Genomic DNA, 27,299 nt, shown 5'->3' with positions numbered 1-27,299 from the left:
GCACGAGCGGAAGCGCTAGCCCGATATTATGGCAACAAAGCAGGTGTCTACTACGTGGACGCCTCCGGCCCTCACCACGGGGGATGGTACACGGCCGCGGTAGTTCACAACAGCAACACAGTTAACGGCCTAACTTTCAGAGCCCGCAGTGTTACACAAGCAGAAGAGGTCGCGATTGCTCTCGCGGCCTCACATTCCAATTCAAAATACATAATCACCGACTCGCGAGGGGCCTGTCGGAACGTCGAACAAGGCTGCACTCCATTCCTAGCCTATCGAATATACCAAAATTGCATACGGGATACGGACCCCGCACACCGTTACCTCATATGGGCCCCTGCTCATCAGGGGTTGGCAGGAAACGAGGCAGCAGACGCAGCCGCCCGCGCGCTCTCTCACCGGGCTGTTTTCTCCTCCCCATCCGATCAGGAACCCGATTTTAATCCGGTCTATAGATTCAAAGATATTACAACATATTATCAAAATTGTCATCGCCTTTACCCTAGTCCATGTAAAGGCCTGAAGAAGGCGGATGAACGGCTCCTTCTCCGCCTTCTCACCAATACATTGCTGTGCCCGGCAGCGCTAAAACATTTTGACCCCTCCTTTAGTGGCAGCTGCCCACACTGTAGTGCAGTGTCCTGTGACACCTATCCCATGGTTTGGGCCTGCCCCTCCAACCCCGCTATTCCCCCCATCCCCAACCCAACCCGGGAGGACTGGGAGGCGACCCTGCTCGGCTGCCACGACTTACAGGCCCAACAAGCCTTAGTCGGGCGCGCCCGGGCGGCGGCAACCGCCACTGGGGTCCCATACTAGGGTCCTCCACCCAGTGCTTGTACGGATCGGTCCCTTACGGGCTGATCCAAACATACCTCCTATTCATCCGTAATAAATGTTTTCACCACCACCACCCACACCACCCCAACGAAACTTGGCGCTGTATACTGGGAGGAAACACAGCAATTTACTGGAACTCGAACTATGAGAGGTTACCCTGTCATTCAGTGGCGGACAGTTTCGTGAGCTGGTCACGGCGTGACAAACAAGTAACAACCTTTAAAGTAACGCTTTGTTTGCTTTGTCACGCTGACACCACACAGCTTGGCGCCAAAAGGCTTCGTCAATAATTCTACCTGGATATGCTAATCACGGTTTCTGTTCGCGCTTTGACCGATAACGACACGCCTGATTAGCTGGTCAATGCTGCGCAGTTTCAACGAAGGGAAATTTAGGTTAGAATGCATCTAAACAGCTCGGTCATACCAACTGGGCGGATAACGACTCACGGAGCAAGCTAAAAAAAAACTAACGATAGTTTACACAACGATCGCCTGCTGTACAGCGCCAAAAGCTGAATCTCAGCATAGCATCAGTTGCCTGAAAGTTGGAGTGATCGAGAGCTGATTCAACCTGCGAGACCTAAGCCGTGTGAGTTTCCCTCGCCATGCTTCGGTTTGCACAAGAGCTGCGAGTGCGCGCTTTGCTGCACTCTAAACAGAGATGAACAAAAAGGGAGTAGGCGTACTTCCTTACATAAAATAGAGTGCGTCACTCACATGTATGCGTATGCGTGTTTAGAGCGGATATGAGAGAGCACAACCGCACTCGTGCTCGCTACGAGAATCAAGGAGCACCCACTACGTTTCACGCCGAATAAATATCGAGCGCATCATGCATGTCAGTCACCACGGTGGCTCGGCGGTTTTGGTGCTCTGATGCTGACCCGAAAGACGCATGGTCGATCCAAGCCGCGATGGTCGGCATTTCGATGAAGGCGAAATGCTAGAGGCCCGTTATATACTATGCATGCGATGTCAGTGCGCGTTAAAAAACAACAGGTGGTCGAAAATATCCGTATCCCTGCACTACGGTGTCCCGCATAGCCTGAGTCGCTTTGAGGTGTTAAACCATAAAAAACCAAAAATCAGGCAGGTATATCACGTGACCCTGAGAAGCGCAGCAAAAAGCACCTCTTTATTTAATGACTTTTTCCTTTTATTTTAAAATATGCGCTGTGATCGTGGGCACGAGGCAGAATGCGGATGCAGGTGCGCACAAGACACACCTGCGCAGATTGCCGAACAAAAACGACATTTGGCAGAATTATGACCCACGCGCACAGTTGGCGGACGACTCGATCGGCGCGTACTTTCCGGTAAGTTAATTGTCGCCCACTCTTATCGGCGTGTCTAAGGGCCCCTCTGAAATACCGGTATTCGACGCACTGTGACGTGGAAGCGGGGAGGTGCATGTCATTACTGTTGAGGGATTAAGGGGAATTCGAAGAGCGGAGGCTCTGTGGCTAAAGCGACGACAGCGCACGACTCCCGAATAGGCTCGTCGGTGCTTGCGGTAGAGCAGGTGAGTCGCAGCAGGATTGCGAGTGAACTACGGTTCGTGAATGAATTGTGGGGTTTAATTCGTCCCGAAGCGACTCATGGGCTATAAGAGACAACGCAGTGGAGGATTTCGGATTAATTCAGACAACCTGGGCTTCTTCAACGTACGCTGACATCGCACAGAACACTGGCGTTTTTGTGTTTCACATCCGCCGAATCGCTCCAGGCATGCATGGTGCAGCAGGTGTGGCACGCGTGAACAAACGAAAATTACCGTTGAGGCGTATAAAAACGCCTTGACTGCGATTGTTCACAAATCATAATCTAGCGATTCGACAGCCTGCAGTTAGCGCCAACGCGATGATCTGATCTTACGTCTCGCAAACGCCGACGAAGGTGAACTCTGCAGCACACGCTGTCATACTGATTTGCGCTGGTTGCTTGCCGGATTGCCAACTTTGCGACGCCATACTCAACGGGATATCTTATCAACAAGAACTGTTCAGCCAGCATATGCAACAGGAAAAACTGAGTTTTATAATTTCTTAGTTTACACGGGCCTCAATAAAAATGATTGGAACGCTCAGCAGAAACTGCAGTCGCCGCTGGCTGCAGAACTAATCAGCAGACGCCGTGGAGAACCCGTGGAGACGCCGTGGGAACTGGAGGAAGCGCTGACGGCCCTGCACTTCGTCCACCAACATGTCCACCAAGGATGCCCGAGGCATGTCGGGATGATAGAGGTTTCGGATTGACATCTGGGGCTAGATTACGTAACTGTCAATTAGGAAAATTGTCAAAAACTTGTCACAAAGGTGTCAATAAGCCTCGCTCCTATTGGTCGGTCGTGGACGACGGCCATGTAGCTTTTTTGCGTCATGTGTGGCTGCAGATGGCGTCACGGATGTGGCAGAAGTGATGACGCTGCACACCGAATTATACAGCCGCTATTTGACAGTTTTTTGTCACAGTTTTGAGGCCGTCAATTTGACCGTTGCGTTTGTGACAGAAAATGGCGGTGGTTTATGCGGCGATACGACTGAGGCGGCTGCGCTGGCGCGAGCAACGGCGAAGCGGGGCGCACGAAGACGCGTTTGACTTGCCGGACGAGCTGTTTCGACGCCTTTTTCGACTGGAGAAGCAGATTGTGGAGTGGTTGAGCGACGTCGCCGATGAACTGGGAGGTTTGCGTGCGAGTGCGCTGTCGATGCGGAGGCAGATGCTGTGTGGACTGCGGTTCTTTGACACGCGCGGCTTTTAGGCTGCCGTTGGTAATGAGGCGTACGTCTGCATCGCGCAACCGGCGGTGAGCAAATGCGTACACCGGGTGTTGGAGGCAATTTGTAAAGTTAGTGCGCAGAGGGGATGGGTTCCGTCGCCATTTCTGTGACACACAGCTACATATGAATAAGACACGCTTATGCTGGCAAAACGCTTTATTTTTCCCAGCAAATCGAACTTCGTGGTAGTCTTCTGTTTCACAAGGGAAAAGAAACAACCACTCGTCACATACTGCAACGCCTCACCTTTTGGAATTTTTGTCATCGATCAAAGGAGCCGAACAACACAGACTTCAAGTTGTCTTCGTCGATTTCGTACCAAGCGCTCCTTGCAAGTTCGCTCGGCAGGCACGTAGCCTTCACTGCATTCGTTCACATTTTTCTGCGCACTTAGGTCAACCGCACAGTAGCTCGATTCCAGGCGCCGCGCAAAAAAACAATAACATGGCGTGAAACAGCTGCTTTCGTGCAAAGCGGCCTTTTTACTGCCGTCAGCACGCCCCCGCGGCACCGAAAGTTACCCAGCAGCCAATTTAATAGCATAACTTCAAACGCTTTTTGTTTTGCTTAATATTTTCAAACTTTAAACAATGTTTTGTCAAAATAAAATATTAGTTATTTTCATCGTTGCTATTTCTTATTTCTTTTTACAAAACATTAAGCAGACGGTCCCTCGAATGCTCTCGGGGCGCCGCCGTGTTGTAATTGGCTGATTTCTCGTTGCGTCACCTGGTGACGTTTCATCGTGTCGTCATTTTGACGTCACTGTCAATAACTTGTGACAGAATTTGTCACAGTTGCGTAATCTGGCCCCTGGTGTCGTGTTGACTGGGTTACGGATTGAATTCCTTGGTTTTGTAGCGATAGCTACATACGGTAGCATTTCGAGCCTTCAGCGTGGCGGCGCCGCCACGCTGTCACGTGGTCGGTCACGTGGTGCGGAGCCGCTGCCGGCGGCGCGGCGCCGTGGATGATCACGTGGTTCGTCACGTGGTTGGTCACGCGACCAAGTTCCACTCAGCCAGCTGTAGCTATCGCGTCACTCCAGGTTTAACCAGAGCTAAACCACCGCCAATTTTTTTCAGTTTCGTTTTCATTTATGTTTTCTGTGCTTTTGGGTGGTGGTGGTGAAGTTCATTTGCGATCCGAAGCATCCGAAGGCGCTTGACTCGAAGTGAGCGGAGCACTGTGCCTCATACCTGCAAGGCCTGAAGTCCGTTTGCCCCATCGCTTGGAGCCAATTACGCGGCGAGTTGGGTTTGCTCAGCGGGAACCTGTGCTACCTCTGAATTGAAAGGTGAAAGAAGGGGAAAATTTTCTTGGTAATTTAAAACACAACAGTCTGCTATTGTGACCAATGTGAACATTTCTGTAGAAGTCTAGGAGAGATTTATTTTTTAGGAACGCAAAGTACTTCGACAAGCGCAACTTACGTTAACCGCCCTCGTCGATGATTGCATTTGCTTCATTTCGAAGTCTGGTGGCGGCCGCGAATCACATGCAAAAATGACTTCCACTTCATGAATTAAGTGACGCAAATATCAGCATATTGCACTTGTCAGCCGTCACTTATGGGTAGGACGGTTTTCCTGTTCTTAATTCATGCTTTTCTTGGCGAAATCTGTAAGCGCAGCGCCAGGACATGTTGAAATCCGGCATTTAGCACGTGCAAACTAATCTCTCATAGAAAAGTGAGGGCTGGGGCCAGTTTCTCATGGCACGAACGAACACGGGGCGAGAACCCGCAATAGCAGACGACGCCATTGAAACGTTTCTGTTTTTCACAACGTGTAAACGGAAGCTTCTGTAGTGAACTATTTTATGCGCTTGCAATTTTTTTTGAAAGCATATTTGCTTGAGAAGAGTGTCTGTTAAACGAAAAAAAAAACACCTTTTCGACGGTTAGCTGTATTTTACGACATGAAGAGAAAGCCCCCTCTCACCATGGGTTAATTCGGTGACTGTTTATGCCTATCTGCTCATGCTCAACAATTCTGGACAAAAGCATTTTTCGACGGGAAAGAGTTCATGAACGCATTTTTTTTCATATATTCTATGATTTCACTATAACAATCAATATATTCGCAGATCTCCCGTCGACAGTCTAATGGTGTCTTCGGCTGGTCGCTTTAGATCGCTCTAGAGCGCTCCGAGAGGCGACCGCCCATTCGGCTGGTCGAAATCGGACGCTCCGACCACAATCGGCTGGTTCTTTCTGAGTGCTCGCCTCCAACTCAGAGCGCTCTGACGCGCTCCGAGAAAGAAGTCAGAGCGGCTCCGAGATGAGTTCACGTGACGGAGCCGCCTCCGCCATTTCGCGAAAGCGGTACGAGGCATCGGCGTCACCTGTGCGTAGGCAGAAGCAAGTGTAGGCTTTTGACGCAGTTGTAGCGTCCTTAACATGTTATGTTTTGCGGGTGCATCGCTGTGTGAGGCAAAATATCGAAGAGACGCCGGATAACTACGCTATAGGAACGCGGTCTGTGCTGCTGTCGCATGACAACAGCGATTCCAGCAGCAGACGAGGACGACAGTGCTACCCACGAGGCGATGTTCGAAAAATGAGCGTCCCGTGGGACGGAGAGTCGGGGTAGCGATCGATACAGGCTAAGCGGCGACCGCGGTGCAAACTGCGTGCGACCACGTGCGGCTAAAGCTAATCAAGGGACTTTACGCGTGGCTATAACTGCTGACATCAGCAGCGGTGCCGCGTCGTGGTTCCGGAAGTTACGTCCTCCTTCTGCCTCCTGCGCTTCCGCTCTAAAAACTCGCTGACCATTCGGCTTGACTATAGTCTCGCTATGCGCTCACAGAAAGAGCGGCTCCCACTCTGCCAAATCCTAACCGGATCACGGGAGCGACCAGTCGAAGACACCATTAGCCTTCTTTGCAGTTAACGTTTTTGCTATCGTCAAAAACGTTCCACGTTAATTCTTATTGTACTCTTAACTGCTCGGTCGAGCGATTAAAAAACTTTAAAAGAAAGATTTTGCCCCACAGCGGAAGAAATAACCACTACCTTCAAAATTTCCATAACAGTACCTATAGGAATTTCTCAATATTCCAAAATTTTCCCAAGAATGTTGAACATGTGTCTGCTCATGTAGTGCAAATTACAGTAAGCACATTTTATTACAATAGATATTGATTGTAAAACAATGTTTCTTTGAAATATTTTTTTCAAAGAAAATTTGTATTTCTGCAGTCGTAGTTATGTTTTAGGGTTAACAGTAGCGAAGCTAAGTAAGACACCATTGTCTACTCGGCATTCCTACGGCGGGCGAAGTGCCATTTTAACAAACTCGCATAACCGGTGGAATCAGCTTTCCCTCTAGGTAGTGTTTAGAAACTATATAAGAGTAAGGGCTTAGGTAGCCATTGAGCGACCATGTAATTCTGGGAGTGTGCTGCAGCCTGTGTATACTCGCCATGCGGATCGGAAAGGCGCACGTGATCCCAGCGAGAAACGCTGAGGCCGCTTTTTTGAGGCAGGTGTTCGGCAACGGCTGAATTATAAACGTAATGGGAGCCCTACAGGACAGGCATTAGTCGCTGGCTTTGCGCATGCGTGGGCGTGAGCGTAAATCTGTGATGAAAGGGGATATCCGTTTCCCGCCCCGTAACTACCTCGCAACAGCACTGCTGACATGTTATTTATTTCGGCATCATAAGGGGAAAGCAACAGGAAACGGGAAGGAAGCTGTTAGGAAACGGAACCACGCGTAGAGCTATGAAGGACAATTTGCCCGCTGTTGAGCAGCTGAAGATGGAAGAGCCGTCTGCGAGACGCCGCTGAACTACCCACTTCACGTACCTCGGTTCATGCTGCTGCAACATACGAAATGCCTAGAATGCAGACTCCCCAGCGAAAAGAAGCGCACAAGTCGCAATAAGAAAAAAAAAATAGAAACGATAAGGCATCGTTGGTGGGCATGACACAAGTTGATAAGGACCATTTCGATAAGACGTTTGAAATTTTTTCGGCACATATTTCTGCCAACTAATCTCGCTTATCTTTCAATGAGACACCCTAACATTCCATTACTCCAGCGAAACACTTGTCTGCTTTTCAGGCTGGTGCTATCGGCGTCGAGCTCACAGCGGTGTAGTACGTGACTAGAGGGGAATATAGGCTGGCTGTAGCTCTTCATTTAATTTCAATGTAGTTTATATATTTCAGTAACAGAGAAATATAAACTACTATGCATATATGGCTTCGAGATGCCCCGAATAGAGGGACTGCAATGGTATTCTGCAAAGCACGGGATGGCAGTCTTTTTTCCCATAAATCACTGCGTGATTGACAGCCAACATTTCGCATTACAAGTGTCAACCCACTTCTCAGCGATAAAAACATAACTCCTGCAATACAGCTGCGAAAGACTCGTCGTGACATGCCGCTATGACATTCAGTGATGCGACATTCCGATGTCAACGATCTGAAACCATGCCGTCATGAATGAGTCTCCAATCTGTATCAGACCGGCAGTACGGGTATAGCTTCCGCTGCATGTATAGGTTTTTACGTTTGAAATTGTAAGGGAGCACATGGTGACTTCAGGTCCAAGTCAGGCGAAAGAAATTACCCGGAGTAATAAGAATGGGCTGGAGAACACTCTGGAAGCTGTACAGCGTTATGAGCGACAGATTAGCGATACCCTTAAAGAGGAAAACGCAGCTTTTGTCAGAAATGTACAGCCCAAGAGTTTTGCATCTAAGCCGCCAAGTGAAGCTCCTTATCACCAAAGGGATTCCCAAGTTACGGAGACGTGAGGACGAGAGTTCCTGCGGGAAATTTGAAACTCTGATGATTAATAACCTGCCGCACGTTGCGTGGTTCTGAAGCAAACTTGGTAGGCTGTGTATTTTTTACAAAGGCTGCACGCTGCTACTCATCTCTTGGGCCCAGACTTGGAGGCTAACGAAAAGGCTTAAGGTTAAACTGAAGCCAGCGAGCTGTGAAGGGGAAACGATAGGAGTGCACCGTTCAAGGCAGGCAACAACAGAGCAGCGGTTAGAGAACAAACTAGAGTAGTTATACCCCAGTGGAAATCACGAGGAGAAAACGCTTTTGAGCAGGACATGTAAAGGCAGAAAATCGAGAGCTGCTAAGGCAACAGAGTGGATTATGATGGATAGAAAGCATAGCCTGGGGCGAAAGGCAGGGAGAATAAATTAAGAAATTTGCATCGCTAGTGGTAGCCGCGGCTGGCACGACGGGGCTAATTAAAGTTATTAAAGGCTTGTGGCAGAAGCTTTTAAACTTAAGCGGACGTATAGCCTGGCTGACTGTGATAATGATGATGATGAGGAGGAGGTTGATGCTGGAGCTCGGCCGTTACGTGGTCTCTCTGAGCAGTTTCCGCAACTCGGCTGCCCACTTCTGCCGGTGGCGAGACAGCTGGGGAGCTGTTAACGGTATCATACAGCTCTCGATCAGAATTGACAAGTGTAACAAATTCGGCTTCTTGGTACGACCCAACTGATATGGGGCGCTGATCAAGTAAGAAAGGAGGAAGGACACGATGATAATTTGTTTTCGATGGCGCAAGGTCAGCCGGGCCAAAGGGCGCCATGGATAATGTGCTTGTGATTGATCTTCACTAGGTGAGGTCAAAGATCCATTTTTCCAAGCATTTCACCTAAAAGCGGCCAAACGCCAGACCAGGAAAAAGTCTTACCCACTGGAAAAGCGGTGGGTACCGAGCACTGTGTTTGTATTTGCCTCTCGTTCGACTGTAAGCCTTCTTTCCTCCGTGTACCATTTCACACAGGTCGAAATTCTTTGGCTTGTAAACGCAGGTATACTGCCTCGGACATCCCGACAGTTCTTCGTCGTCTCTACGCGCTCTTGATTATAGCAAAGCTGGCTTCCGATGCGCTTATGCTTATACCGGCCCTATCATAAATACTGAAACGTTTATGATTTACGCTACAGGTAGCGCGCCAATCAGGCATCCATTAAGCTTCGTCGGGCTCACTGTACCAAAAGGCAGCTGGCCTCATCGGGCAATGAAATGAAAACCGGAAAAGCCGCGAATCAAATTGTCAGCATGCGCTATGTATCGCATCGTCCACCTTATTTTTGCCCTGTCTTCTAAGTTTTTGTTCGTGGGATAGATCAGGGGCTCACCGTTCAGCGAGGCAGTTACGGTGCTATAACTTTTAAAGCGAACGCTTTATTGTCCGCAAACTCGCGATTTCGCCGTGGCGGTACTCCATCGAGGCACGTGACGTCACAACGCGCGCCTCGCCGCGGAAGGTTACTGTGCTTCGCTAAAGCCCCTTCGCGCGCTCGCCGCGCCATCTGGCATGACGTCACACCGCGCCGCTCGCCGCCGCCGCCGTGTGGTAGGACGTGACACCGCGTTCCTCGTTGTTGCGCTCGCCTCCGCTCGCTTCGACAGCTGCGTCGCATGTGTGATAAGATGTCACAGGATTGAACAGGAGAGCTGGCGTGCGCCGCAACCACAGTTGAGGCGACAGTATGGACATCGACAATTCTGATAAGCTGGAGGAGGCCTGGAATCGACAGTGGAACGAGATGAAGAGGAAACGAATCGCCCGGGAAACAGACGAACAGCGCGCCGAACGACTGGCTAAACGCCGCCGTGAATATGCCGCCGCGAGACAGGCACGTTTAACGTCCGGTGTCTCGACCGCTAGCAGCAGCGACAGCAGCAGGAGAGACCTGACTCCTGCTTCACTGAAGACGGCCCGTGATGAACGATGGAATGCGTAAGGTTTATGAGCACCAAAGGATGACGCTGTCCTCTATAGTAATGATTGCAGCGCCATGATTGCTCATTTTTGTAGCTCACGCGTCGGCCTTGCACCCAATAGCTTTTGAAGATTGAAAGAAATTTTATCAATTGCTTTCAAGTCGCTCTTCAATCGTGTCGTAAAACTGACATCTTCTGCAGACTCGTCATCGTCATGGCCGCACACATCGTGCGCTGTCTGCACGGCCAATTCTTTGTTTACAAAGCGCTTCATGTACGATGTTCTGAATCACAAGCGGTGCATGAAAGTTTCCGAACTTCTGATGGAAGGAAGCGAAACTGTGAACATTTACAGTGCGTTGATGATCTTTTCGCTCATACCAGCTCGCAGGAAGTTTAAGCGACTGCTCTTTTCACATCTCGAGAACGGAAGCCTATAATTAAGCGGCAGTACTGACGTAAGATTGTCTAACCGCTGCGTCTGCTTCGGTTTTTTTTAGGAATAATACAATGTCCCCCCCCCCACACACACACACACATACACAGATATAGGGGACGTTTAAACACAAACTCTTCTCTCTCTCTCTCTCTCTCTCTCTCTCTCTCTATATATATATATATATATATATATATATATATATATATATATATATATATATATATATATATATATATATATATATATATATATATATATATATATATATATATACATATATATATATATATATATATATATATATATATATATATATATATATATATATATATAGCGCCAAGTTCGCGCTTCGTTGAAGGACCGATATTTTTCTCGAGTGATCAGTCCTCTGATCGGAACGTGTGCGCGCGAGTGTGTCCGTGTGTTTGTGTTCTTGAACCGATGATATATGAATTGCAGAGCCATAAAAATCTCAGCAGTCACTGGTACTTTCGTGTGTCTCATTCTGGACGCTCGTTGTTCATTCAGCTCGGGAATTTGAAATGCGGATGTAGAATGAATTTTGAAGACTAGGGCCATCAGTAAACACATGATTGCGACCGGGATATCGCATGTGTTTCCGGTAAAGTATAAACTGTTGAAGCAAGTATCTTCACGTCGCGCTCTCTGATTACCCATTTGACATACAACGCGATCGTAGTGGTCACCAGAAGAAACGCTGTCTCGTTTCAGAAGTTCGCAACTCGGCGTGCTTGAAACCCCGGACATGGCTTCCATCTCTTGCCTGTACCTCAGGAACAAACGGCTGCCTTTCGTGCTGCGTCATAAAGCGGAAAATGTGCCGGCAAGTGTTAGCTGTTCACCACACTTGAAGCGGGGGCTGCTGTGCCCCTATAATGACCAGAGAGCAGAAAGTTCTTCGGGGAGCACCGAGACACACACGAATGTTTCCATGTCCAACAATCTTGGACAAAATTTTGAGTATTGAAAAAAAAACTGTGAAATTCTGGTATAGAAATATTGAAGGTAATGGTGCGCTCTTCCGATATGTCGCAAAATATTTTTTTAGTTTTTTCATCGCTCGCATCGAGCAGTGAAGACTGCCGTAGAAAAGCAATGGTGAACTCTTCTGCCGATAGCAAAAACGTTAATAGCAAAAAAAAAAAAAATCAAGCCCGCTGACGGGAGTTCTGCGGATACGTTGGTTGTTACAGTGAAATCTTACAATATGTAAAAAAAAATTGCGTTCATAAATGGTTTACCGTACAAAGACGCTTTTGTCCAGAATTGTCGGGTATGAGCGACTAGTCTCTGCATGCAAGCGCTCCTTCGAAGCTTGCGAGAGCCCGTGTAGTATCGGTGCAAAACCCGAAATTTTGTTACACATGAGTGCACGGTGAACTTTGACCGGAGATGACGTCGAATTGCCCCAAGATGTAACAGCAAGTCTGCGAAAGACCTTTCCTATGGAGTTCACCTGTGCTTGGAGAGAATTTTGTGCGCTGTATAAAAAACTTGTCAGTCGAGAACTACGCCCCGGAAAATGGTGTTGCTTAACAGTCATCAAAGGTTACCTGTCAAGGCAGAATGGTAAATCGTTTGGCTGCTTACGGGTGAGAGGCAGCACAGCTGTTTTTACGTTTGAAAGTATCATCCCGTAAAAAAAAAAGAAACGCACAGCTGTTTTTGCGTGAGGAAACATCATCATTCGTAAAAAGCAAAAAAAAAAAGCGGTCGATGATGTTTAGGCCTTTTTTTTGAGGTCGAACGAATGAGGCCCGTAATTGTGCCTGAAGCCGAAATATAGACGTCGTCGACGCATGCATGGGGAGCACCGCAGACCAGATGGGAGCTTTCGTGGCAAATCCGCTGTATGCAGTTAAAAATAAAAGCGCTCTGCACACTGCCCTGCGGCACTTCGTGCATGAGACCATGCTCTGCGCTTTTTCCTCACTCGTCTGATCGAATATTTTCCTGTAGCGTCGTGTGCGGTGTGATGATGGGCCGATGCGTATGTAGTGACGTCACAGCCAGCAGCAGTCTTTGGACGGCACGAAGCAAGTTCACATCCAAGTTCGCCTATTATTATTTCGCATTCTAAATAGGCGTGTTGCACAGGAGAGCAAGCGCTTTTTTTTTTGTCGTGCAGATTTCTTAAATTCGAGCTCTCTTGTAAGCCACATGGTTCGAGAAATGTATACCGTCACTCCCACTCCCACAGCTTCCTATGCACACTACAGAGCAAAATTATGTTGCGCAAGAAGTCTACCATAGCCTGCACTTTATTGTCTTAGCTATTGGCATTCCACCAGACTATCCCGACATTGTGGTAATAGTTATTCATAGACACAAAAGAAAACATTTTACAGAAGTCTGTCTGGCTGGGAAACTTACACGAGGGCTCAAAAAGCCAAGCTGCACCTCGCCCGTATAGTCACATCATGAAGAAGGAAACGAGCCGGTCCCGAAACGACGTGTTTTTTTCTGCAAAATTAACTTGGTTGGAGTCACTCATCTTTCTCCTAAATTATTCATAGACAACTTGCCGGATTGCGGCCTTTGGTAGCTGAGCCAGTGAAGGCTGTCCAGAGAGCAGAGTCTTCAGTCCCGGAATTGCCTCCCTGTGGAAGGGCTGACAGAATCACTCGTACCGCTGCAAACTATGAGCAGTACCAACTAGTTACAGAGAGGGAAAGGTTGTCTCCATGACACCGGTACTGCTTCAGGTACCACCGGGGCAGGTGGGTGAGATGGACGCCGCAGTGACACAAATGGAGGATCAGAAGCAGGCTGTTGGACTTGCGGCCGGATCGTTGCCAAGCAGGCCTCTCCAAAGCGTACGCGTACGAAACAGATGGAAGATCGAAAGGAGGATATATACTTCACTTGACTGCTTGAATCTTGCCGAGAGGGCTTCTTTAACGTTCGCGTGCAAGTTTCAGAATTCGAAGCCTGCGGTTGTTGATGCTGCACTGGATTGGCTACTTCTAGATTAGGAGGTAGTCCATTTTGGATAGGTGCTCTTCCAAGAATTATTTCATGTTAGCGGAGGCTTGAACCAGCTCCATTCAGAGGCCGTCCCGTGAAGGAAGCGCCACAGATGTTATACAACCTTTGTCCGTAAATTTTCTAGACTGATTTATTTTCTTCTCTAGAAATGATTCACCAAAACAAATGTTGGTGCTTATGTGTAGCACCATTTTTTCGGGCTAACTTGAGCTATTTATGCTAATTGCTGTGGTAACCGCTAGATGGCACTACATGTAGAAACATACGTTGTCAATAGTCGTCTGCGCATTCTACTGTGAGTGAATGTGGAGAGATCGACGTCCACCTCGAACAGCGTGTAAACATAAAATTCTGCGTGAAGCTTGGCAACACAGCCACACAGACGCATGAGTTCCTTCGTGGCGCTTACGGCGAATAGACATTATCGCGGGCGCGAGTTTTCTAGTGGCACAAGAGGTTCGTTTCGGGGAGAACCTCCGTGGAAGATGACACAAGGCAAGGGCGCCCTTCAACCTCACGGAATTAAAACAACGTGGTTCAGATCAGGGAACTCGTACAGCAAGCCCGCACCATTAGAGTCAGCATGCTATCAGATGCTCTCGACATTAGTAAGCCAACATGCCACCAAATTTTGCGCGAGAACTTGGGGAAACGAAAGCTCAATGCCAGACTTGTGCCGTACTCCCTCACACAGAACCAGAAGGACACGCGGACATCAGTGAGCACTGATTTGCTCTCCGAGGCAGAAAAGGATGCTGCATTCATCGACAGCATCATTGGTGAAGACGAAACATGGCGTTTTCAATACGATCCTCAAACAAAGAGGCAGAGCGCCGAATGGCGGTCCACAAACTCTCCGGCGTCGAGAGAGGTGCGGCGACAGGAGACCAAAACAAAGACGATGCTGATAGTTTTTTTCGATGCCAGATGTGTCATACACCACGTGTTCGTCCGACAAGGGGCAGACGGTGAATCAGGGATTTTATATCCGCGTGCTCCAACACATGCGTGATGCACTGCGACGCCGTCGCCCTGACTTGTGGGCATCTGGACAATGGAGCCTTCTCCACGATAACGCAAGGCCGCACACTGCTCTCAGCGTGACAAAATTTCTCGCCAAGCACAGCATTACTCTACCTCCCCATCCGCCATACTCGCCTGACCTCTCCCCATGCGATTTTTTCCTGTTTCCTTGTGTGAAGAGAGCCCTAAATGGTCGCTGGATGGAGAGCGTGGAGGCCAGTAAAGACGCCACGACAAAGGAGCTGACAGCCCTGCCAAAAGAAGCGTTTTCCAACGGTTTCAAAGACCTCAAGAAGCGTTGGAAGCTGTGTATAGACTGCAAGGGAGACGATTTCGAAGGGGTGCTGCGCAAATGATTTCAATGTTAAACGCATTTTTTTTAATGGATTCAGTTTCGTAACTTTACGGACAAAGGTTGTATTCCGCCATCTTTCACCAAGAGTGGCTGCATAAGCATTGATGAGTTGCAGTAAAGGACTGGCAGGCTTATGCAGTTAGCACTTGTTACCCATCACCTTCCACTCTTTTCACGGCGGCAATTTACCGTCGTGGATTTACCGCCGTGGCTTAGCGGCTACGGAAACATTCTGGTGTTGAGTTGCGAGGTCGCGGGCTGCGTATACGGTGAGGTGACCGCGGCGGTCGCATTTAGACGGAGGCGGAACTCGAGAACACTTTTGTTTAGAAATGTGGGATCCCCTGACAGTCGACCATTCCGGAGCTTTGCGCAACTATATAGCGTCTCTTGTATCCTAAGGTGTAGTTATTGGAAAGTAAAAATCTGTAAAATTTTGCAATGCCACAACATCGCCTGAAACCGAGTTCGATCAATGTGGTCAACCCTAGAAGCACGCAGTATGCTCTGTTAGAACAAATAACCTAATATAGTGATCAAAAGTTTACGGGACGTTAACGCGAGGAAAAAATTTATTTCGTCGCAGTCAAGTCAAAAACATTTTGGGATTTTTAGCAAAAGTGACTAAGGAAGGGGGGTCATATCTTGGCCGTGTAGTGGAGCGCTTATCATACACCCCTAAAACCCTAAATCTGTGCAAAGTTCGATACATTCCATAACTTTCGGCTTTTAGGTGTACCGTCCGGGCTTTATATATACGTCTGAGAAGCAAATGCCGTCACTTGGTTACGTTTGGCTGAGACGGCACATGCATGCTCTATCCGCTGGTAACAATACCACGCGACTGGTTTGCGAGGCAGAGCTACAATAAACTTTTTTTTTCAGACAACAGGCGCCCCGTAAGATTCTGGTCGCGACATTGCGCTGGGTGTTTTTTTCTTTTCAGCCAGCAGCCTCTTCAGTACTGCACGTTGTCGCCTTTATATACACTCGCTTAACGTCGACGCATGTAACTGTGATGTGACCCCAAATTGGCAGCACCTTGTGAGGGGGTACGAGAGGCTTCAGACAATGCGGGACAAGCATCGCCCCACAACAGTGACGTCTTGTGAGAATTGCATTCGGCCGCAATCAGCGATGAAAAAGACAGCTCACTGTGAAGCTTCGCTTGTGAGGCTTCCATGGTGAGTCACCGCCTAGCCCCACCCTTCCTTCCTTACCCCTTTAGGCCTCTAGCCAATAACCTTTTGCGCGCGCGCCACACACACACACACACACACACACACACACACACACACACACACACACACACACACACACACACACACACACACACACACACACACACACACACACACACACACACACACACACACACACACACACACACACACACACACACACACACACACACACACACACACACACACACACACACACACACACACACACAAGGGGTGTGCGAATATTGAAATTTTCGAATACGAATCGAATACGAATATGAAGAAAATATGGCTTCGAATATCGAATATCTGCTCAGTAAAAAACAATTTCAGAAAACAATGAGCAAGCAAACGTTGTTGCCCTTACTTTTTTCAAAATAGTGTATGGTCCTTGCAACTAAAATAATCGAAACTAGACTGCCTCAGTACCATATAAAGAAACATGATGTGCACAGAAATGTATACTACTTGATTAGAAAGCATAACAGTATCCAAACTATAATGAGGTCATGCAAAATAAAATCCATAGAAAGACAAGACTGGCAACAAAAAAATAACATGATGACTATTAAACCTCATTCATTCGGAGTTCAAAGGACCGGAAGAAATGCGCGGTTCATCCAAAGGCCTCTGTGCCCCCCCCCCCCCCCACCCTCCGGAAAAAAAAATGCTGCCGAAAATGCTGAAGATGCAGTAAGGCCTTATGAGGCAGCTCCATCGCGCTAAGCCCGTGACGAGCCACCCGTTTTGGAGTGCTGGAAGAGCAACACAAATGCAAGCAAGGGGCCAGGGAACACACTAGCAAGGGGCCGGGGAACACACACTGGCGTCGGAACGGCGATGCGGTTTCTAAAAAGGAAAAGAAACAAGCCGCGCGGAGCTGGGATTGGACTATCGGCGAATGCGCGGGCCGACATTTGAACTTGCCGCGGGGCAGCGGTGAAGCTCAGAAGCTGCAACTACGCAGCCAGGCTATTTTTTTGCCCTAGCGACAGAGGCCTTCCGACTGTTGCCACACCTGCCGTTACGCCCGCTAAAGAGGTGTGCAGGTTACTATGCACCATGTAATAGGCGAGATTTCAAAAGGATCGCTTGCCCTGTTGTGACTACTCGACGAACCCCTTCAAGAGGCTCCCGCGGCATTCCGCAAGTAGGCTTTCCCGCATAGCGTAGTTTACAAACGGGATGTCGGAAGTCACTCTCGGAGAGTTATGAAGGCGACAGCACGCATTCTTCGGATGTGGGCATTAAATATGTTACATATTACCGAAAGATTAAAAAAAAAGCGCGATTTCGCGTTGCGATTGCTCGAAGCGGGCCGTCGGCCATCTTGTTCTCAGCACTGGTGATATGTGGAAAAGCCCACTTGGGGAAATTCTCACGAGGTGAAGCCTTGCGGGATGCGGTCGGTCCGCGTGATAAACGGCGGAGAAGGAAGCGGATAGGACCTCTGTATTGTTTTCCTAGAATTTTTAACTCGATTATCGGCTAATTTGCCCAAATATTGTGGTTTTGCCACGGTCGAATTTATGAAAGTATGCGCAGTATACGATCGCTGGCGAGTATTCGGGAATTTTCGAATATTGGGAAATTCACGAATATCAATTTTCGAATACGAATCGAATATCAAACATATTCGATTCGTATTCAAAAATTTGAATATTCGCATTTTATATATATATATATATATATATATATATATATATATATATATATATATATATATATATATATATATATATATATATATATATATATATATATATATATATATATATTGTCACGTGCTGCGCATGGGCTCTGAGGAATAAAGAAGACGTGCGGCGGCTGGAAGTAGAAGAGAAAGTCAAGTATCCTGCCGCCGGCGCACCAGGCTCCTCTCGACCTGCTTTGTAAATATTATTTGTAAATAGAACCTGTAACAGTGTGGTGCAGGTGCTGGGTCGATCACCACGGACCCCTCTCGCAACCGCTGCAGCCGAAGAATCGCCGGATTGCCACCGTTGCCCGTGCAAATGCCCAAGGAAGCCGACGCACGTCCGACCGGCGCCGCAACGCCCGCTTGGCAGCACTACCGTGAGCCGCGGACGTTTTCCGGGAAGGCTGGCGAAGACGTGGATGATTGGCTCACCCATTACAAGCGGGTGAGCAAATACAACGGCTGGGATGCCACTCTTCAGCTGGCCAATGTCGTCTTCTTTCTCGATGGCACCGCGCTAACTTGGTTCGAAAACCATGAGGTATCAATAACAAGTTGGGACCGCTTCATGGAAGAGCTCCGCAGCTGCTTCGGGGATACTGTTGCCAAACGAAAATGCGCTGAGCAGTCTTTGCTTCAGAGAGCGCAAGTGCCTGGAGAGACCTGCACGACTTACATAGAAGAGGTCTTGAAGCTGTGCAAAGTCGTTAATCCCAGTATGTCCGACGAAGATCGCGTTGGTCATCTCCTCAAGGGCATCGCAGAGGACGTCTACAGCTTTCTTATTAGTAAAGAAAATTTAGACTCGCCCACGGATATCATCAAGCACTGCCGCACCTTTGAAGCTCTAAAACTGCGTCGAATTACTCCCAAGTTCGGTCGCCTGCCTAACGTCACCACCGTCGCCAGCGTGGATTTCCACGAGCCTGTGAATGCGGCGACTCTCCCTGACGTCATTCGTCAAATCGTGCGTGACGAACTCTCCCGGCATCAAGATCTTGCGCGCCGCAGTGAGGTCCCGTATGGGAGCTGTTCTCTGCAGGCGGCTCCCGCCTACCGCTCCTCCCCTTGGAGTTTGTCTGCCCAGGCCCCTACCAGTGCTACTCGCATTGATTACAGCGACGCTCCCCGGATCACCCGCCCCGGCCCCAGGGCGCCAGCTCATCCGCAACGCCACCTGCGGCAGCCGGAGTACGATGGTCGTTTCAACACTGGCTACGAGGAGTGTTATCCCGAGTGCCCCCCCGACCCACCACTTTGTTACCGCTGTGGTATGATCGGTCACATATCTAGATTCTGCCGTCGCCGGGGCCAGTTTTCCCGCTCCCAGCGCCAATGGTCGAACCCTCGCCTGAGTTTCAATGCGCCTGTTCATGACCGTGTCTTCACATCGTCTCAGCGCCCATCCAGTTACGCGCCACCACGGAACGACTCCCCTGCCTCTGACCGAAGTCTGACTCCACCTCCGCACCGCTCTCGCCGCTCGCCTTCCCCCCAACGTCGTTCCCCACCGTCCCCGGGAAACTAGCGTGTGCGGCCGATGGAGGTGCGGTCGCCGGATCATCGATAGTGCCAATTCCTCTGCCCATTGTTATGTTAAGGAACCGCCTTGAAGTTTTAGTGGACGGTATTTGCGTCATGGCCTTAGTGGACACTGGTGCCACGGTGTCAGTGATGAGTTCAACTTTCAAGAACCGTCTGGGTCATAAAATAATGTTCGCTTGGGATCGTGCTGTTATATTCCGGGGTGTAGGGGGAGGATCATTGGTTCCGATTGGTATTTGTTTTGTGAATGTAGTGATCGCTGGCCACATGTTCCGAACTGAATTCACGGTGCTCCCTCGTTCTACGCATGACATCATCCTCGGTATTGACTTTTTGCACCAGTGCGGCGCTACTCTCGACTTCCGCAGTGGTGGCATATCGTTAAGTCCTGGCCTTCGGTCAGCTCTCATAGAAGACTCGCCAGTGGTTGCCCAAGTGTTTTCTGTCTCTGAAGATACCGTCGTTTAGCAATGTCTGCCATATTCGTTCCCGTTGTGTCCTCGAGCACGATTTTTGATGCCTTCGGTGCTGTGGTGGAACCTTGTTCCCTTAACTGTGCAAAGAAAAGTGTGCTAGTACCCCGCAGCGTCGTCCATGTGACCAAGGGCCATGCCACTCTTTGGACTGTCAATCATTCCAACGAACCTGCAGTATTGCCATGTGGTTTAAAACTTGCTGGCTTTGAAGAACGTTTTTCTGTACCAGTTGCCGCGATCACTGACAACGTGTCTCGTCCAACTAGACGCCGCGATCTGAGCGACTCTCAATTCCTAGCCATGGTCAACAAATCCCTACCCACTAGCGACCGCCAGGTACTAGTGGCCGTTCTTATGAAGCATGCGGACGTGTTTGACTTTGGTCGCGACCAACCACCGCCGATTCCAGCTTCCCGTACCCATCACATGATCAATACTGGATCTGCACAGCCGATTCGTCAGAAGCCATACCGCGTCTCGCCTTCCGAACGTCAGATAATCGATGAACAAGTCCGTGACATGTTGCACCGCGGCATCATTCAGGAATCTTCAAGCCCGTGGGCTGCTCCAGTGATCCTTGTCAAAAAGAAAGATGGCACTTGGCGATTTTGTGTCGACTACCGCCGGCTTAACACTGTCACAAAGAAGGATGTTTACCCGCTCCCGCGCGTTGATGATGCCATTGACTGCCTCCACTCAGCCTCCTACTTTTCCTCGGTGGATCTACGGTCCGGGTACTGGCAGATCCCGATGCACCCGCAAGACAAAGAGAAGACAGCATTCGTGACACCTGACGGGTTGTATGAATTTAATGTTATGCCTTTCGGCCTTTGCAACGCTCCTGCCACTTTTGAACGATTTATGGATACGCTTTTACGTGGCCTGAAGTGGCAAGTTTGCATGTGTTATCTGGACGATGTTATTTTTGGTAGGACCTTCGCCGAACATAACAGCCGCTTAGCCATTGTCCTAGACTGCATAGAGAGAGCGGGCCTCGTGGTGAACTCGAAGAAGTGTCGCTTCGGTGAACGCCAAATTACTGTGCTTGGTCATCTCGTTGACAAGGATGGCCTCAGACCCGACCCGCAGAAGGTTGAAGCTGTAAGCAGTGTCAAAGAACCCAAATCAGTGAAAGAGCTCAGGAGTTTCCTAGTACTTTGCTCATATTTTCGGCGTTTCGTTCCCAAGTTTTCTGATTTAGCCTACCCGCTTACAAGTCTCCTGCAGAAAGACACCCCTTTCCACTGGACTCCCGAATGCGACTCCGCGTTTCGGCAGCTCAAGTTTCTCCTCACCTCGCGGCCAATATTGCGTCATTTCTGCCCGACAGCACCGACTGAACTCCACACTGACGCCAGCGGCATCGGCGTGGGTGCTGTGCTTATCCAACGCCATGAGGGCAATCAACACGTTGTCGCTTATGCAAGTCGCACCCTCAGCAAGTCGGAACGCAATTACACTGTAACAGAGCAAGAGTGTCTCGCCGTTGTTTTCGGCGTACAACGGTTTCGTTCGTACCTTTATGGACGTGCTTTTACAGTCGTCACAGACCATCACTCTCTGTGCTGGCTGGTCAATCTACGCGACCCCTGCGGTCGGTTGGCCCGCTGGGCGTTACGCCTCCAAGAGTTTAACTTCAAAGTGTCTTACAAAAGTGGCCGCCAACACGCCGACGCAGATTGCCTCTCGCGGCTGCCGCTCACGGTTACTACTTCCGATGATGAAAACTTCGATGTCTATCTCGCTGCCGTTTCCAAAGAGTTTCCAGATCTTGGCACTTTCCAGATGGAACAACGCAAGGATCAGCACTTGGCGCCGCTTTTTGCCGAAGCCCGTGACCCGACATCCGCAAGCCCTTTCTGCGTTCGCGACGGTTTACTCTACAGAACGAATTACTCGCCTGGAGGTGCGCGCTTTCTCCTCGTCGTTCCGGCTACTCTGTACTCCTCTGTTCTGCAGGCAATGCACGATGACGTCACGGCTGGGCATTTGGGGTTTGCCAGGACCCTTAACCGCATCAAAGAACGTTTTTATTGGCCAAAAATGCGTCACATGGTTCAGCGCTACGTGGCCACCTGCGTGCAGTGTCAGCGGTTCAAGCTTCCCACGACTTCTCCGCCTGGACGCCTGCATCCTTTGCCACCTCCAAGCACGCCATATGAACAAGTTGGACTCGATCTGCTCGGCCCGTTTCCCCGCTCGTCCAACGGTAACCGCTGGATTATAGTGTGCGTTGATCACCACACCCGTTACTGTGAGACCGCCGCCCTACCTTGCGCCACCGCTGCTGAGGTCTCGCTCTTCCTTCTTCGTGCTGTCATCCTCCGGCATGGACCTCCTCGAGTTGTTATCAGTGACCGCGGTCGCCAGTTTACGGCAGACGTTGTGGAAGAGCTTCTGCGTCTTAGTTCATGCCATTTTCGCCACTCGACGCCGTACCACCCCCAGACTAATGGACTGGTTGAACGTACCAATCGGACACTCACGACCATGCTGGCCATGTATGTCGATTCCCGCCATAAGAACTGGGACGACGTGCTTCCCTTCATTACATACGCCTATAACACGTCGAGGCATGAAATAACTGGTTACAGCCCATTCTTCCTTCTTTATGCCCGTCCGCCTCGAAGCTCCCTCGACAGCATCTTACCTTTCTCTCTCGACACCGAGCCTTCTATTGCCAACACTCTATGTCGCGCTGAAGAAGCCCGTCGGATTGCCCGGATACGCACCTTGGCATCACAGCATCGCTCTAAGCAGCGTTATGACCGCCGGCGCAAGGATGTCTCCTACCTGCCCGGTGACGTTGTATGGTTGTGGACGCCCCTACGCAAGCGTGGCTTATCAGAAAAGCTGCTATCCCACTACACAGGCCCGTTCATCGTTGTTGCTCGCCTCAATGACCTCAACTATGTCATCTCTCCCCAATCAACGCAAGGACGCCGCTCAAGGACAACCCAGGTCGTGCATGTCGCACGGCTGAAGCCATTCCACTCTCGGGACCCCGATTGATTGACTGGCCCAGAGGGCTTCGTCTGCGAACGGGGAAATGTCACGTGCTGCGCATGGGCTCTGAGGAATAAAGAAGACGTGCGGCGGCTGGAAGTGGAAGAGAAAGTCAAGTATCCTGCTGCCGGCGCACCAGGCTCCTCTCGACCTGCCTTGTAAATATTATTTGTAAATAGAACCTGTAACAATACACACACACACACACACACACACACACACACACACACACACACACACACACACACACACACACACACACACACACACACACACACACACACACACACACACACACACACACACACACACACACACACATATATATATATATATATATATATATATATATATATATATATATATATATATATATATATATATATATATATATATATGGGGTAGGAAGACTGCCAGGAACGATCAATTCTCTCTGTATGGACATTAACCCATTATCGTTATCCGAACAACTGACATCCGTGAACACTGGATGTGAACACCGGAATCGAAGTGAAAACCGAACTGCTAGCGCACCTAATGCGCATTTGGTCTAACTGCGCAAATCGACCACAATTTTTTTAATGCGAAGGCATGATTAGGCTATGTCGGCGAAAAGGTGTCCGCAAAATGTGGAAACAACTGGACGCCCCACTCCAGTTGTAGCCAACATAGTGCTATGCGCGTGTGTTTTTATTGCTCCATCATGAACTAATCACGCGCACACCCTGGACACATTTCTTATTGTGTAAATGGTTTGTGTATATTACCTATCCTCTCTTCCTGTCCCCTCACCTCTTTCATTTCATTTCTCCATTCTGCCTGCTATCCTTTATTTCCGCTGCCCAAGCTCAGGTGCTTCAGTATCGATGGCAGATGCCGGGGATAGCAAAAAATGTGAAAAAAAAAACAGCGAGAAAAGACGCAAGACCAGAGGAAGACGCACACAGACTGTCGCCGGCGATAGTCTGTGTGCGTCTTCCTCTGGTCTTGCGTCTTTTCTCGCTGGTTTTTTTTCACGTCAACATGTACCAACTCGCCCAACAATTCATAGCAAAAATCTTTTCCTTGCTTTTTATTACTATTTTAATAAAAAAACCACATACTACAAAATGTAATGGACGTCGAGATCTCAGAGCTACTGCGAGCTTAAGCAAAATGTAATAGATGTCGAGATCTCAGAAAATTGAAAGCTTTCTGAGATCTCGACATCTGTTACATTTTGCTTCCACATTTTGTTTTGCCAAAAACATTTCCTTTCCTCAAAAACCGTGCTCCAAAACACACGCTTTCGCAAGGTTCGAGGTGTCCACCGAGATGTCGAAACCTGAGAGCTACTGCGCCCTTGCCTTTCATCAAAAACGTTTCCTTTCCTTTCCTGAAGGCGCTCGGCTACTGATCTGAAGTTCCCGGGTTCGAACCCGACCGCGGTGGCTGCGTTTTTATGAAGGCAAAAAGCTAAGGCGCCCATGTGCTGTGCGATATCAGTGCACGTTAAAGATAATAATAAATAATTGTTTTTTGGGGGGAAAGGAAATGGCGCAGTATCTGTCTCATATATCGTTGGACACCTGAACCGCGCCGTAAGGGAAGGGTAAAGGAGGGAGTGAAAGAAGAAAGGAAGAGAGAGGTGCCGCAGTGGAGGGCTCCGGAATAATTGCGATCACCTGGGGATCTTTAACGCGCACTGACATCGCACAGCACACGGGCGCCTTAGCGTTTTTCCTCCATAAAAACGCAGCCGCCGCGGTCGGGTTCGAACCCGGGACGTTAAAGATCCCCAGGTGGTCGAAATTATTCCGGAGCCCTCCACTACGGCATCTCTTTCTTCCTTTCTTCTTTCACTCCCTCCTTTGTCCCTTTCCTTACTGAGCGGTTCATGTCTCCGCCGATATATGTGAGAGATACTGCGCCATTTCCTTTCCCCAGAAAGCCAATTATTATTATTATTATTATTATTATTATTATTATTATTATTATTATTATTATTATTATTATTATTATTATTCCTGAAAACCAATACTTTCGCGGGGTTGAAGTGTCCAGTGTGATGTTGAGATCTGAGAGCTATTGCGGCCCTTCCTTTCGTCAAAAATGTTTCCTTAATTGGGTTGATTTGTAAAGAAGAATGATAGAAAGAGAGGCACGGCAACAAAACCGTGTCCGCCGTAGCGACGACGCTGGTTTGAGCAACAGTTATCGCAACTGCAGTTGTCGTTGCTGCGACTGAAAGAAGGAAAACGAAAGTGCACGGGCCTGCCCACTGGCTCAAGCTGAGCCACAACCGCTGCCACGTGCGGATAGTAGGAGAGTTTAAAGAGATACTAGAGGAAAGATAGGAAAGGCGCGCGCGCGCGCGCTCGCTATGTCCCGGGCCGATCCCGGAGGCAATGCAATACCGGGCCAACCCTTGCCGGAGCGCTGCAAGCACTCCGCCATATTTCCAAAAATAAATTTATAATCTTGGGTCCAAATGGTACCTGTAGCAGATATTAAATCAGAACCAACCAACCAACCACCAGAAATGCAGATCGCAAATGCAGCTGCTGCTATTGCTGTCAGGAAGAATGAAAAGGAAAGTACACGGGTCTGCCCACTGGCTTAAGCTGAGCCACAACCGCTGCCACGTGCTGAAATTAGTAGAGTCGAAAGATCGGAGCGGAAAGATTATGAAAGACGCGCGCCCGCGCTAATATGTCCCGGGCCGATCCCGGAGGCAGTGCAGTCCAAATGCAGATGAAATCCCAGCGATGTCGTCACTGGTTGACCTCAATGTGGTGGAAGTATTCCCGAATACATTCACCAGAAATTTTGATCTATCGTTCGTCGCACTGCATTCTCCATGGGTGGTGTCACAGAATTTCTATTTGCATAAAGCTTACATGTTTTAGTCAAGTTGGAGGCTAGCTTGCGAAGTGGTTTGTACCACTGGCATACGCACCTTCAATTGCATGTTTTCTGACACTTGCGACAGGGGTTCAGACCGATGACATATGCACCTGCAGTTGCATGCTTTATGGCGAAGTTGAGGTGTCCACCGAAATGTTGAGATCTGAAAGCTACTGTGCCCTTTCAATTCCTCAAAAACATTTCCTTTACTCAAAACCTGCTTTCGGAGGGCTCCGGAATAATTTCTACCACCTGGGGATCTTTAACGTGCACTGACATCGCACAGTGCACGTTAAAGATCCCCAGGTGGTCGAAATTATTACGGAGCCCTCCACTACGGCGCCTATTACTTCCTTTCTTCTTTCACTCCCTCCTTTATCCCTTTCCTTACGGCGCGGTTCAGGTGTCCAACGATATATGAGACAGATACTGCGCCATTTCCTCCCCCCCCCCAAAAAAAAAACAATATTATTATTCTCCACATAAGCAGACGTAAGTGCCCTCAGAATTTTCAATAAATTATCCCCCTCTCTCTCCCTGCGACGTTGCGCGGCATCTCGCTGCATGACATGAAATCCTCACGGCACCTGCGTTACATACAAGTCAAAATCCGCGAGAAATGCGATGCAACAGCGGGCACCGAGTCCAATGCACTCGACAAGCAAAAAAGAAAAAGAAATAGCGAGCGGCGCAAATAGGTTTTGATGTTTGCGAGCGCCATATACTTGGCTGCGCACTTGGAGAGAGCGGTAAAATGAGGATACGAAGGCGGAGAGGCCAGGCTGTTGAAGCAGATCAAACAAATATTCAGTCCAGGTATCGTTTTTTTTAATGGCCTTCTCGAATAAGCTAGCTGCCCTGTAAAAAACAGATCAGCCTATAGCAGCAGGGGCACTTTGACGCAGGTCCCAGGGACGTGCGGGATTCGGTGCGTATATGTGCTCGTTTTCAATTTCTGTGCTGTCTGTCTAGGCACCCTTAGTGTGCACGACCGGATAAGTCAGGAAATAACGGTGACTGCTTAAGGAAAAGGGAACAGCGGAAGCAACGAGCTTTTATTGCGAATTCATCAGAGGCACCGGCAGCGAACAAACGCGGTGGCGCGAGCGCGACACTTCGGGCATACTTTTTAGCCCCGCCGCGGTGGCTCAGTGGTTAGGGCGCTCGACTACTGATCCGGAGTTCCCGGGTTCGAACCCGACCGCGGCAGCTGCGTTTTTATGAAGGAAAAACGCTAATGCGCCCGTGTGCTGTGCGATGTCAGTGCACGTTAAAGATCCCCAGGTGGTCGAAA

The 27,299-nt window shown here is 49.1% G+C and overlaps 1 protein-coding gene across 4 annotated transcripts in view; it reads left to right on the top strand.

Moving 5' to 3' along the window:
* Window positions 1-27,299, top strand: part of LOC144125028 (chitin synthase chs-2-like) — a 115,948-nt gene that overhangs the window by 39,466 nt on the left and 49,183 nt on the right. The window contains exon 1 of one of the 4 annotated variants that reach the window (XM_077658062.1): window positions 2,094-2,158. The exons of 2 other annotated variants lie outside the window; for them this stretch is intronic. In XM_077658062.1, coding sequence (XP_077514188.1) covers window positions 2,109-2,158 — 50 coding nt within the window. In that variant the 5' untranslated portion in view covers window positions 2,094-2,108. Of the gene's footprint in view, window positions 1-2,093; window positions 2,159-2,311; window positions 2,365-27,299 lie in introns of those variants that run through there. One more of the 4 variants, XM_077658065.1, reaches the window with a different exon arrangement.

The sequence above is a fragment of the Amblyomma americanum genome, chromosome 3, assembly GCF_052857255.1.
Source record: "Amblyomma americanum isolate KBUSLIRL-KWMA chromosome 3, ASM5285725v1, whole genome shotgun sequence".
NCBI classification, from domain to species: Eukaryota; Metazoa; Arthropoda; class Arachnida; order Ixodida; family Ixodidae; genus Amblyomma; species Amblyomma americanum.
The sequence above is the reverse complement of the archived record's forward strand: the minus strand, read 5'-3'. Positions and strand labels throughout refer to the sequence as shown.